A 14,535-nucleotide genomic window follows, 5' to 3' on the forward strand; every position below is an offset into this window, starting at 1 on the left:
CTATGCCAATCACCTTAAATTAGTGTCCTCTGGTCTCAAGAGAAGTTCCTCCCTATCTACTCTCTCCAGACCCCTCATGATTTTGAACACCACTATCATAACTCGTCTTAATCTTCTCTTCTCCAAAGAAAACAGCCTCAGCTTCTCCAATCTATCCACATAAGTGAAGTTTCTCATCGCTGGAACCATTCTCAAGAATCTTTTCTGCATTCCCTCTAATGCCTTCACATCCTTCTCAAAATGTAGTGCCCAGATCTAGACACACTATTCAAGTTGAGACCGAACAGTTGTTTCATACAGGTGTATCATAACTTTCTTGCTTTTGTGCTCTGCCCCTATTTATAAAGCCCAGGATCCCGTATGCTTTATTAATCGCTCTGTCAACCTGTCCTGCCACCTTCAATGTCTTATGCACATACACACCCAGGTCCCTCTGCTCTTTCACCTCCTTTAGAATTGTGCCCTTTATTTTATATTGCCTCTCCTGTTCTTTCTACCAGAATGAACCACCTCACACTTATCTTCATTAAATTTCATCTGTCACTTGTCCACCCATTCCACCAATGTATCTCCTTTTGAAGTTTATCAGGTATCATCACATTTCACAATACTTGCACGTTTTGTTCCACCTGCAGATTTTGAAATTGTGTCCTGTACACCAATGTCTAGGTCATTAATATAGATCAAGAAAAGCAGGAACCCTTGGCGAACCCCACTATAAACCTTTTTCCAGTATGATAAACAATCGTACACCACTACACTCTCTTTCCTGTCACACACCCAATTTTGTATCCATGCAATTAGTGTCCCTTTTATTTCATGGGATTCAACTTTGCTGACAAACTTAAGTGGCACTTATCAAATGCCTGTTGGAAGTCCATGCACACCACATCAGCCCTCTGTTACCTAAACATGATTTGCTCTTACCAAATCTCTGACTTGCTTGCCTTATGAGTCAAGCTGAGACAAAATCAGAATACTTAAAACATGAGTTTTCTTCAGTTTCATAATTAAAATTTCAAATTATTGTTTTGATATTGAATTATGGAGCTGTGCTAGATACCTCAGTATTGAACCCCAGCACCTCCCCTCTCCATTAGCCTCCCCCCTCAGCATTAGTACATTTTCTAATTCACCTTTGGGTAATGTGACACAAGATCCATTTTCACTCCCCTCTATTAGCCCGAAATGTACAAGTAATTTGCTGAATATAACTCACCTGAACGATTTATAAGTAGCTCCAATGACTTTAATTTGCACAGAACGCTTGTACATAAGTTCCCATAAAGTTACAGCTCTCATTAGCAATGTAACAACTGTGCTTCGGGTTCTAGACCATTTCTAATACTATGAACGTCTGTTAGCATTATACAAGAGACAATAATGTGTTATTGGTCACATGGTCCTATTTTTGAATCTTGCATAAAGCAGCAGTACATTATATGCAAGAAATTTGCTTTGTTTGTGATCTAGGTCCATGAGATGGTAACCAAAGGCTATTTTCCTGCATCAGAAGAAACCCTGCAGACCCTGGCTGCCCTGAGACTGCAGTTTACAATCCGGGACTTTGCCACACATGTGCCACTACCTAGATTCCAGGAGTTGTTTTCTGTTCATGTTCTCCGGGCTCGGGTTCAGCAGTCTGTAAAGGTATTACTTTCCACAAATAATAAGGGTCGGAGTCACTTCCTGCCAGAAGCGCTGACGAACAGCATCTGGGGCAGCACAATCCATAAACAGAAACTCGAGGAGGAACAGCTATTAAAAGTACGGCTGAAAGAGGAGGCAGCAGCTTCAATGGCCATGATCATTGAACAGTGGAAACAACTTCAGGGAATGACCCAACTGGAGGCTATGGCAACATATTTCAGTATAGTGAGGGAATGGTCTGGATTTGGAGCCACACTGTTTGAAGTAGGTGCTTTTATGGTAAGTGCATTGGATAATTTATTTCATTTGTCTTTGCATCAGAATTGCTGTATCCAGTGTACCCTGCACTAATAACATAATGTACAGGAGAGAGTATATCTGCCCCTGCAGCTTACAGCCACTATCCAGCTGATCTTTCCTTTATCGAGCATAATCTCAGTTTTTTTTTCTGGTAATTCTGTTTATTTGCAGATAGCAGGCAAGCAAAAGATATATGAGGAGGCATAGAGACATTCCACAGCTGCAACATAAAAATTTTTCACACAGAATTTCTCACATGTTGCAATTCTGCTTTCAGCCAGGACACACACTTCAGCGACGAGGGGAACTCGGAGAATGAATATCAGGACAGTCTGAAGGAGTGAGCAGGAGATGTGCTTGTATGAGTTTGCTCCCATGAGCACCATCTCCTGATCTCAGACAAAGCTTCCTTCATCCCTCAGGCATTGATCTTTTTAACCCAATTAGATCACGGGGAGATCAAGTTCTGATGTTGCTGTTTGACTTGGCTGAATTAAGCCGATTGGATGATCCAGTTTCAAGCCACAGATAATTTAAGTCTCTCAATATGTCTCTGGCACTCTTGCCTCACGCTTTAAACTGAGCCCCTCAGATTTACAAGGAAGTACACATTCCAGTGATTTATTTAAACAGGTTTAAAATCTAGCTGTGTAAGCAAACAGAAGTGATTGAAATGGTTAATGTTCACAGCTCATACAGTGATATAACTGATGCTTACATACTGATGTAACTAGCTTTAACCCCAGCCTACCCTCAGAGTGGGAGATGAAGCTGCTGGGTCAGAGCTGATTTATGGTTAATGCGCTCTGAAGTGAATGCAAAGCTGCTCTGAGCTACAAAATCTCTGCATCAGTTAAACATTCATTTACATGTTTGGTCCAATCTTTACACACTCTACCCTAATAACACATTCAGCCAATCTATAAACAAACATCAGAGCGACCATAGTTGTAAATATCATGTTCATAAAAGAATATTATTAAAGCATCCAGCCTCCCTTCAAAGTATCAAAAATTAAGATTCTGATTAATTCTCCTCTTTCCCATTATGTTGATTTCAGTGTATTTGCTCAAATTAGTGAAATGTTGACATCATCAGTGCAGGAACTACAGTTCTTATAACCACAGTATTTGAGCACAAAATGAGGCCACAGGTCTGTTCAGGATTTTTTTGTACATATCCCACCTGCTAACCCCCTCACTCCCTGTACCCCCGCATGCCCCTTCTGCTCTCACTCCATCCCCCTCTTATATCCCACCCAGTCATATTCCACTTTCCCCCTCACTCCTTATTGTGTTTAATACCCCGCCCAGTCACTTCCTGTACATTTTGATATGATATGGTAACATAATGGTTGACTAGTAATCCAGATATTAGGATGGTTCATCTGGAGACATGGGTTTAAATCCCAGCATGGAATATGGGGAATTTAAATTCAATTATTAATTAAATCTGGAATAAAAAACTAGTCTCTGTAATGGTAACTTAGTCTCTGTAATGGTAACTATGAAACTATTGGATTGTCATAAAAGCCATCTGGTTCACCAATGGCACTGGGGAAAGAAATCTGCTGTCCCGATCAGGCTTGGCCTAATATAAATGACCCCAAACCCACAACAATCTGGTTAATTCTTAATTGCCATCTGAAATGACCTACCAAGCCAGTTGTATTCAAGGTGGGCGCTGACCATGTTCTAAAGAGCAATTTAGACTTGGGCAATAAATGCTGCCTTTGTCAGCGATACCCGCTACCTGTGAATAAATAAAACTTGCATTACCCAACCCAGTTTAATTCTGCTCTGACTCATGACCCGCACCCTTTAAGGTACAATCCGTTGTAATTTTGCCAAGTCCAAATCATTCATGCAAAAATAGGAGCAGATCCAACTGAGACCGCTGTGGAACACCAATTACCACAATCTTTCTTTCAATAAACTTCCTTTTACCCCAGCATTTTGCTTTCTACCCTGTGGCCATAAATCAAAATGCCATATTATCTTTGCAGAAATCTCAGTAATATAAAATGTGTTTAAAAATTCATATAAATAATGCTTCTTTGTTGTTACTTCAAATACTATGAGGTTGGTCAAGTGGAATCTGTTTTTAGAAATCTATACTTAACTAGCCTTTATTAATTTATGTTTTTCCAAGTGTTTAGAAACTTTGTCCCATTTTATAGACTCATTGGTTTACAAAAACTGAAGTCTAGCATATAATTGTATGGGGAAGCTGGATCTCACCAGTATTTACTGTCTATTTTTATTGGTATAAAACCAAGTAATACTGCTAGGCTTAGTAACTCGTCCCAGTCATGATCCTGTACCCTGTGTTATTAATTCTAGTCAGTAACTCAGCCTAGGAAATCCATTGGTGATGTGGTCAGTCTTGCATGTTAAAATTCAAATGCTAGAAAGATGTAAATAAAGCAGACAACATAATTAGTGAGAATTCTTTATCATGACTAAGATCAATGTATTGCAATGAAAATCACCTTAAGACATAGTTGTCTTCCAATTTATCAACTCTTTCTAAAGGTTGACAATAAGTAAGCTTTCCTTATAGTTAAATATTCTAAGTTCCCAGTAGCAGACTATGCAATGCTTCCTCATGTCTGAATCTCAGAAGGTTCAAGATTCTAATGTTGACCTGAACTAGACTCTGCCAATGGGAGTACACAGTCCCCCGTGTCTCTGGTCTGAGAAGGAGAAAGCAGCCAGAGTTTCTGTCCCTGAATGCTCAGGAAAGAGTAGGGCCTATTAAGGACTGTAGTGGTAATTTGTGTGTGGAGCCAGAAGACGTAGGTAGGGTTCTAAATGAGTACTTTGTGTCGGTGTTCACAAGTGAGAAGGACGACGTGAGTGTGGAAATCAGACAGAAGAACTGTGATATAATTGAAGAAATTAGCATAGAAAGGGAGGAGGTTCTAAGTGGTCTGGCAGGCTTAAAAGTAGATAAATCTCCAGGCCCGGATGACATGTATCCCCGGCTGTTGAGTGAGGCAAGGGATGAGATAGCAGGGGCGCTGGCAATAATTTTCAATACCTCTCTGGCCACAGGAGATGTTCCAGAGGACTGGAGGACAGCCAATGTGGTACCGTTATTCAAGAAGGGAGGAGGTGATAAACCAGGGAACTACAGGCCAGTCAGTCTAACCTCAGTGGTGGGGAAACTATGGGAAGCAATTCTGAGGGACAGAATTAATCTACACTTGGAGAGGCAGGGATTAATCAAGGACAGTCAGCATGGTTTTGTTATGGGGAGGTCATGTCTGACCAATTTGATTAAATTTTTCGAAGAGGTGTGTAGATGAAGGCAATGCATTTGACATAGTCTACTTGGACTTCAGCAAGGCTTTTGATAAGGTCCCGCATGGGAGACTGATAACGAAGGTAAGAGCCCATGGGATCCAAGGCAATTTGGCAAACTGGATCCAGAATTGGCTGAGTGGCAGGAAGCAGAGGTGATGGTCGAGGGGTGTTTTTGTGACTGGATGCCTGTGTCCAGTGGGGTTCCACAGGGATCGGTGTTGGGTCCCTTGCTGTTGGTGGTATATATAAACGATTTAGACTTGAATGTAGGAAGGTTGATCAGTAAGTTCGCGGATGACATGAAAATTGGTGGGGTGGTAAATAGTGAGGAGAATAGCCTTAGATTACAGGAGAATATAGACGGGCTGATCAGTGGCAAATGGAATTTAATCCAAATAAGTGTGAGGTGATGCACTTGGGCAGGACAAACAAGGCACAGGAATACACGATGAATGGTAGGACCCTGGGAAGTACTGAGGATCAGAGGGACCTTGGTGTGCATGTCGACTGGTCCCTTAAGGTAGCGGGGCAGGTAGATAAGGTGGTTAAGAAGGCATACGGGATACTTGCCTTTATTAGCCGAGGCATAGAATATAAGAGCAGGGAGGTTTGCTGGAACTGTATAAAACGCTGGTTAGGTCACAGCTAGACTATTGCATGCAGTTCTAGAATCCGCATTATAGGAAGGATGTGATTGCACCAGAGAAAGTGCAGAGGAGATTTACCAGGATGTTGCCTGGGCTGGAGAGTTTTAGTTAAGAGGAGAGATTGGATGGGGTTATTTTCCCTGGAACGGAGGAGATTGAGGGGGGACTTGATTGAGGTGTATAAAATTTTGAGGGGCATAGATAGGGTAGACAGGAAGGAACTTTTCCACTTGGTGGAGGGATCAGTAATCAGGGGGCATAGATTTAAGGTAAGGGACAGGAAGTTTAGAGGGGATGTGAGGAAGCATTTTTTCACCCAGAAGGTCGTGGGAATCTGGAACTCGCTGCCTGAAAGGGTGGTAGAGGCAGAAACCCTCATAACATTTAAGAAGTATTGGATGTGCACTTGCGATGCCATGGCATACAAGGCTATGGGCCTAGTACTGGGAAATGGGATTAGAATAGTTAGGTATTTGCTTGACCGGCGCAGACTCGACGGGCCAAAGGGCCTTTTTCTGTGCTGTAGACCTGTATGAATCTATGCCATCAGGATCAGGCTTGACTGATGTCCCTTGTGGTTAAATAGCCGAATGCCTGTCCCCATACCTGCCTCAGCCCATCTGCTGCTGAAACCCTCGTTCATGCTTTTGTTACCTCCAGACTAGACTATTCCAGTCTTTTCCTGGCTGGCTCATACCTTACAGTCTCTGTAAACTTGAGCTCATCCAAATCTCTGCTGGCCACACCCTAAATCAGACCAGGCCCGGTTCACCCATCACTTATATGCTCACTGATCTACATTGGTTCCTGGTTAAAAAAGCCTCAAGTTTAAGATTTTCATCTTCACCTTCAAATCTCTCCATGGCCTTGATGCTCTCTTTCTGTAGCCTTCCCCAATCCGACACACCTCTGAGAACCAAGTTCCTGCAATATTCCCCTGTTATGTAATTTCACCATCACATAGATGGCCATACCTTCAGCTGTCCAGGTCCTATACTTTAGAATTTCCTCCATAAATCTCGCCATCTCTCCTCCTTTAAGACCCTCCTGAAATCCTATCTTTGTGACCAAGCATTTGATCATCTGCCTTAATGTCTCCATCTTTGATGCTGTCAAATTTAGTCTGATTACGGTCCTGTGAAGTGCATTAGAATGTTTTAGTATGTATATAGCAAATACAAGATGATAATGTTAAAAAATTATTACACAATTTACAAAATCCAAAATTGCAAAAATACGCCCAAAGAATCAAAGGAAACTCTGTAAGATCGTGGGGGCCTGTAAAATTTCCCAGACTGCCTTCCCACCCTGTCTGCAATTTTACAGTGGGACAGGCGAGGCCGAGGCCAGCCCACTTGCCCTTGCCGCAATTGAAGCCTGTAAGTGGATAATTAATGACCACTTGGGAGCCAATTCCTGCTCAGCCTCAATTTTGAGGCAGACGGGAGGAGTACAGGAGCAGAGAAGCCTGGAAAGTCACCCTGCTCAGGCCTAGGGTTGGGCGGGGGGGGCCTCCATCAACAGCCTCCTTTGAACATCGGGCGCCCCTCCACAAGGTCTGCACCCGTGACTGCTCCCTCCCCAACTTCTTGGGCCCTCCATGCCCTGAGCCTCCCCAACTCAACCTGCTCCTGCACGCTGCGGCTCGCACTCTGGTTGTAGTCCCAGCAGTAGCCGCCAGTGCTTCTGGCTCTACAGGGACTTCAGAGTTGCCAGCCAATCAGATTGGTTGGCAGCTCTCTGAGGTGGGACTTCCTGCCGAGTGAGGGGCAGAAGTCCTACCTCCAGCCAGTCAACGCTCCTTGGAGTATTAAATGTGGGGCAGCCAGTGACAGGGGATGCGTTCCCCACTGAACTCTCTGGGTGGTGAGATGGGAAACCCCATCATCTGAAAAATTGTGGTCATGAAGTATGAGCTAGATTGGTGGCTTGTGAAATGTTAATGGGTCTGATATTAATATAATATTTATAGTCCAAAATAAATATTTATTCACACAAATACCTGAATTAAAGTGAAACCAGGGCAAATGACAGTGTTTTAAGAATGGATAAAGCCTGGCCTCTGATGCATTACAGAATTCGGCAGTGAACATGGCTCAGACACTGTGGCTGGCAGTAGGAGCGAAAGGTGTTGCTCTCTACAAACAAGGGGATGCAGAGTCTGTGGAGAGTTTCGATTACCAGCAGATTTCATCGTTTGAGGCAACAGACAGGAACACCTTCAAAATTACCCTGAGTAAAAAGGACTTGCTGTTTGAGTCCTGCAAGGTATGGCATGGTACATGGTATTTCAGCAGCTACTGATCTGCTCAGTCACAACCTCAGCTCCACCTTTGATGTCATAGAGTAATAATTTTACTGTGGACCGTCACCCTGGCCATTCCTCTGCTGCCGCCACCCTCCTCGCTCCTTCAAGTCCAACTGATGAGGTCTTAAACAGATATGGCAGATAATTGGTTTAGCCATTCTTCCAGATCTGGGTAGATTATATAAAACACCATCAGGTCCTGCTTGCACCTGTCAAAACTGCTCACTGAACATCATCCCGCCTTGTCTCCTCCACCCTCACCTTAAAGAAAGTGCAAGGAGCTCATGAATTTCATCGTCATTAAGAGTTGAAGAGTTATTTATGGCACAGGAGGGTGCCATTTGGCCCATCAACTCCATGCTGGCTCCCTACAGAACAATCCTGTCAGTCCCATTCTCCCAGTCTATCCCCAATGTCCTATAAGTTTATTTTCTTTAAGTGCCCATCCAATCAACTTTTGAAATCGTTACATCTGTGTCTTCTAGACCTTGTATTGTCAACCAATGGGAACAGTTTTTCTTTGATTACCTTATCCAAACCTGTCCTAATATTGTACACTCCTATCAAATCACCCCCCCACCCCCAACAGGAGAACAACCCCAGCTTTTCCATCCTAAAATCCCCCATCCCAGGAATCATTCTGGTGAATCTCTCTCTGCCCTCACAGCCCTCATATCCTTCCTAAAGTGTGGTGACTAGAACTGAGTGCAGTACTCCAGTTGGGGCCTAACCAAAGCTTTATAAAGATTTAGCATAATTTCCTCTCTTGTGCTCAATACCTCTATTTATGAAGCCCAAGATTTCATATGTTTTGCTAACTGCTTTCTCAATATGTCCTGCCACCTTCAAAGATCAATGCAAAAGCTCCCCCCTCTTTAGAACTGTGCCATTTTGCCTTTCCATATCCTTTCTGCCAAAATGCATCACCCCACATTCTTAAGAAGCAGTCAGACTGGAAAGTTCAAAGCAAATATTCAGATCGCAGAGGGGTTTTGTGTTTAAGGAGAGGTGGCATTAGGAGTTGGGGACTAACACAAACAGAAATTATTTTGTTTTATGGCCTGTGAAACCACTGCTTCGTACTGAGGCACCTCGTTGATTTTGCATATTGATTAAAGTTGCACTTTACTGGCACCCCATGCATGCACCACTGCGATGGTGGTTCATTTCCTAGTTACAATTAGAGACAAAACCTTGCAGCAACGACTATTTATATAGTGGCTCTCCATATTAAACTCTGTCGCCACTTGTCTGCCCATTCTGTTAGCCTATCTGTCATGTTATAGGGGTTTCAAATCATCCTCAGTGTTTGGGACCATATGGTCAGCTGCCTTTCACTTCCCTCCCATACCCAGTCCCCTATGCCAAATTTCTTCTAACGTTCTCCCCCTGCCCTAGCATTGAACTTGTGTCTTTCTATAGGGTCTCTCCTATCTCTCCTCACTGCTTCTTGAAGTTCATCTGACGATGAGATCAACCTCCTGCTCCCTCAACCCCATTTCTCCTAAACTGCCAACAGCCAAACCTGGTCCCTGAGGCAACAGATATTAATGTTCTTTCAAATCTGCTGATGTTATCATTCTCCTCAAAAAGCACAACCCCCTCAGTCCCTGCAAACTACTGCCCCATCTCGAAACTCCCTCTCCTCTCTTAAGCCTTTGAATGTGTAGCCACTTCCTAAATCCTGTCTATCTTTCCTGGAACTTCATGTTTGAATCCCTCTAATCAGGTTTCCACTCCTCCCAGAGTACCAAAATGAATCTTGAGTCAGAAATCTGTGACTAAGGTAGACTATCCCATCTCATTCGTCTCTCTGCAGCCTTTGACACAGTTGACCACACCATCCTTGCCAATGCACCTATATTGTTGTCCAGCTTGATGAGATAGCACTTGTCTGGTTTCATTCTTGCCTGTCTAATCATAGAGAATCATCTGCAGTGGCTTCTCTTATGGCTCCTGTTACCTCTAGTAACCCAAAGATCTATCCTTTGCTTTCTCCTGTTTCTCATCTACATATTGCTCCTCAGCAACATCATCCAAAAACATCATCAGGTTTCCACGTGTATTCTGACATCTAGCTCTACTTTAACACCACCTCACCCAACTCCTGCTCCATCTTTAAATTGTGCCTAGGGATGATCGTTTAATTGCATTAAAGCTGCTATATAAATACAGTGGTTGTTGTGCAAGGTTTTGTCTCTAAATTGTAACTAGGAAATGAACCACCATCGCAGTGGTGCATACACGGGGTGCCAGTAAAGTGCAACTTTAATCGATATGCAAAATCAACGAGATGCCTCAATATGAAACAGTGGTTTCACAGGCCATAAAATAACTTCAGCTTGTGTTAGTCCCCAACTCCTAATGCCCTCTCCTTGAACATAAAACCCCTGTGATCTGAATATTTGCCTTGAACTTTCCAGACTGGTTCTACCTACGATCCGTAATATTTGATAAAATACCAATTTGTATTCATTAACTTAATGAAGGGGATAAACTTGCTTCCCACCTGTCTTAAATCCACTGGCAGGGATTGTATAAGGGACCAGGAATATATATCCTCATGGTAATGATGGGTGTATCTGTCAAGAATGTACATTGCTGTCTGCTCTGAATTTTCCATAATCGCAAATGTCACAGAGGGACTTATTTAAACCACTATTCCATTGCATCTTCCTTTTGTGATTGCTTTCCCCTGAATATTTTCACTGATCGAATATGACCTGGCATAATCCCACAGTTCATGAAACAAGTTGTTAAATAGTAAAAGATAACTAAAGCGCTTAGTATCAGAAAGTCTCTGTAAAATGTAAAATCTAATACTTGGAGGTGCACAGGAATACAAAGATGATGATGGGTTAGATATTGGCAGTCACACATTCAAAAATCCCTAACTATACTGAGTCCCTGAAGCGCTATTTTGTCACTCTCTGTTGAATTGGCTGACACTATCTGCTCCTACTAACTCCCTGTTCAGTTCAATCCACATAATCATCATCCTGTGTGGTAATTAAATCTGAATTTCCTGTTCACCTTCCCTCTTCTAAACTTGAATTAGTCTCCTCAACCAATTGTGTTGAAGTCTCTAATTTCTTTTTTGGCCTGGTGTGGCATTCCCAAATAATAGGCAGGATCATAAGAGCATGTTACTTTGCTCATGTAACTGTAAGAGCTTGGTTACCAGTCTGCATTGGCAGAGGTTTCAGCAAGGGATTTGTAAATGTTGCCAAGAGATCTAAAAGTGGATGATCTTTTTCCTATTTAATAATGACATCTGTAAGTTGCATGATGTCTTATTTTCATAAACCACGGGTTTCCCTGAAATATATGGCTGGCTGATGTGAAGAAATGGTTTTTTGAATGCCTTTTAAAATTAACTTTTTTTTAATCCTTAGGTTCAAGAGATTGCTCAGCTAATGAAAATTTACAGCGCCAGTCATGTCAGAACACGAGCCCGAGCTGGTGATCATCGAACTAGACCCATCACAACAGGTAGCCTGGCCAACAGTCACCACCGTATCCTGTACAGGGATTCCAGCACAGAGGAAACTTTAACCTTGTGGAGCATCTGACACAGCAGAGCACAGTAGGAGAGCTGCTGGTGAAACATTCACTTTTCTTGTTACTACTGTATCATTAGACTTCAGCACACCATACATAGGTAGCGAGCCTCATCCTGCAGCAGGGAGTTGGTCCCATTTAGGCCTTTTACTAAACACTAATTGCTGCAGCTTCACTTAAACATTTAACATACTATAAATCACGAGCAAACGGCTTCTTTAAGTCAGGAAGTTGATGAGGCATCAGAATCAAAAGTTCCTGCTGTAGTCTTGCCTTGTCAGACTGTCGTGAAGGTAGTAAGAGGAGTGAACAAATCCAGTGCTCTTCTCGGGCAAAGGCCTGAAAGCCTGGGACTGGAAGAGAACAAATGAAAGTTCAATGCCATTTTGAATAAAGCATTACAAATGGGAAGGTATTCCAGTGAAATGGTCCCCTAGTACATCAATCCTTAGATTAACAAACCACTTGGTATCTCAAAAGAAGCTGTAAATGCTACAAACCCTAGTCAGATGATTAATGGGGATTGCAACAACTTAATTTCTTTGGCACTGATTATGAACAAGATGATGGATAGCAAGAGGAAACCAAGAGGAGATTAAAGCACTTAAAATTCAGATAGTACTTCTGATTCATCACAGATGCAAGATTGAGGTGAAAATGTCAATGTCTGATGACAATAGTGTCCAACCAGAAATCATAAAACATTGAAAATTAATTGTCTTTTTTGCTTTTAAAAACACTACTCTTCCCAACTTCACTATCATAACTCTGTGCAGTTACAGCTTTTCTTTCAAAAATGTTGCAACCCTGTTGAACATTAGGTAAAGGATTCGAGGACTGTTGGCGACAGGACATGGGCTAACCAGTCTGGAACCATTTGGCTACTGTGCAGCTTTATTATTCGATATAGGCAGAGTTTTAAAAAGCCTACAGGGAACAGCGTGTACCAAATCCTCTGGAATCAGGAGGTAAATTAACTTCCATAAGCCTGAAGCTTCTCTGAAACAGCACCATTTATAATTATCAGACACATTGTTTAAAGCTGCTGGCAGCTTTGGTGTTACACAGGGACTACCCTTCCATATTGTCTTAAACTCACTATGCAATGGAAAAGCATTTTTATTTAACTGTATACTGCATGTTTCCTTTCTTCAATGTACATTTACTGCACTATACTGTACAGATGAATTTGTGCAATATGTAAAAACTTTATCAGAATTAAAACTTAGTTTAGTTATTTAGAAAATGAGTTTCATTAGATCTTCTGGTTTATTTACAAATATTTATCTATAGTTAATCTTCAAGCCCGGCTCAGCATACAAGCTAGATTGCAAGATCTTGTTCCAGTGCTTCAAGCAGGAAGTTCCCTGCGTCCTGGTCATTTATCTCACTGCTGTTTGTGGGCATCACTGTGACACAGCGACTGTTGGTTATGCCTACATTGAGTTCTCAAGATGTATTAAGACATTATAAACTTCCTCTGAATGAATTACACAGATCTTTATCCCAGAACCCTCAACCCGACACAACAATTATTTATCCACTTCCTCCTTCAGGTATAATGTGGTATATAATCTGTCAGAAATGAGCATAATTGTTCCATCTCCAAATAAAAAGAAAACAGGCAGGAGAAAATAGTGACAGAATGCTGGATTCTAGGGACAAAGCAATCATGAATTCCTTACATCCTAACTGTCCATTCCCATTCTGACAACCTATTGCCATTAAATGTTAACGATCAGTAGACTAGTGTTTGATTTTTGTTATTATTTAAATAATTAGGGAAGCATCATGTGATATTACACTTTGAAATGAAACAATGATGTGGGCTGGGTAGGAGGGGTGAGACTTCTCAAAACCAAGCGAGGGATACAAAAACTATTATTGTTCAATAGAAAATGTTTATTAGCATGTGTCACATTGAGTAGCTTAATAGTACACTACACCATTATGTACAAGCTCCTCCTTCCAAAATATTCCCACATGCTCAATACACAAAGCACAAGCTAAGCACAACTGAAACAGAGCTTCAATCATATGAGTGTCTGTTGAAGGTATCACTGATGCAGACAATATTTTGTGACCGCCTGGAGACTGAGCAAACTGTAACCCAAATCAAAACACATGCCAATAACATCCAGAGAGTTTGAAATCTAGGTTCCTGGAGCCCTTTGCAAATATCATATCATGTTTTACTGATGTTCCCCAAGACAAGTGTTCAAACATTGGGGCTGAGCTGATTATGTTTGCTTCCTTTGAATGGAGAAATGCAGATACAATCAGTTCACCTTGCCTCAGCTCTCTCCAGAACAGATACCCACTGCCCTTGGCAAACTGAAAAAATTTAAATAAGTCAAAATGTTCATTAGTATGAATTGTATATCCAGTCTAAATCAGAGTGGGAAAGCAGGATCAAAAATAAACATACTTAGCTGACACAATTAAAATCCTACTAAAATTTAGAAAAAAAAGCCTATGAAGAAAAAAAAGATTTTTATTCTTAACTGAACCGTCTATGCAGGTGCTTTTGGGCTTATTTGAACACTGACTCAAGTTTCACAACCCGTGTACATTAGACAGACAGTTGAATAAAAACATTAGACAGAGGTTGAATAAAAACGCTGGAAAAACACAGCAGGTCTGACAGCCTTCCAGCATCCGCAGTATTTTGCCTTTATTTTAGCAGAGGTTGAACAGCTCACTATGTACATTTAAGGCTGACTCCATGCTTGTGCAGTGTGTTGCTCACACCAGCACTGTA

The 14,535-nt window shown here is 41.8% G+C and overlaps 1 protein-coding gene across 4 annotated transcripts in view; it reads left to right on the forward strand.

Moving 5' to 3' along the window:
- Positions 1-13,020, forward strand: part of plekhh3 (pleckstrin homology, MyTH4 and FERM domain containing H3) — a 76,462-nt gene extending 63,442 nt beyond the window's left edge. For all 4 annotated transcript variants that reach the window (XM_078529525.1, XM_078529527.1, XM_078529526.1 and 1 more), the window contains 3 exons: positions 1,474-1,929; positions 7,982-8,173; positions 11,609-13,020. In XM_078529525.1, the coding sequence (XP_078385651.1) occupies positions 1,474-1,929; positions 7,982-8,173; positions 11,609-11,785 (825 nt within the window). In that variant the 3' untranslated portion in view covers positions 11,786-13,020. The remainder of the gene's footprint in view (positions 1-1,473; positions 1,930-7,981; positions 8,174-11,608) is intronic.
- The last annotated feature ends 1,515 nt before the right edge of the window (positions 13,021-14,535 follow it).

This window comes from Cetorhinus maximus, chromosome 25 (assembly GCF_964194155.1).
Source record: "Cetorhinus maximus chromosome 25, sCetMax3.hap1.1, whole genome shotgun sequence".
In the NCBI taxonomy this organism is placed as follows: domain Eukaryota; kingdom Metazoa; phylum Chordata; class Chondrichthyes; order Lamniformes; family Cetorhinidae; genus Cetorhinus; species Cetorhinus maximus.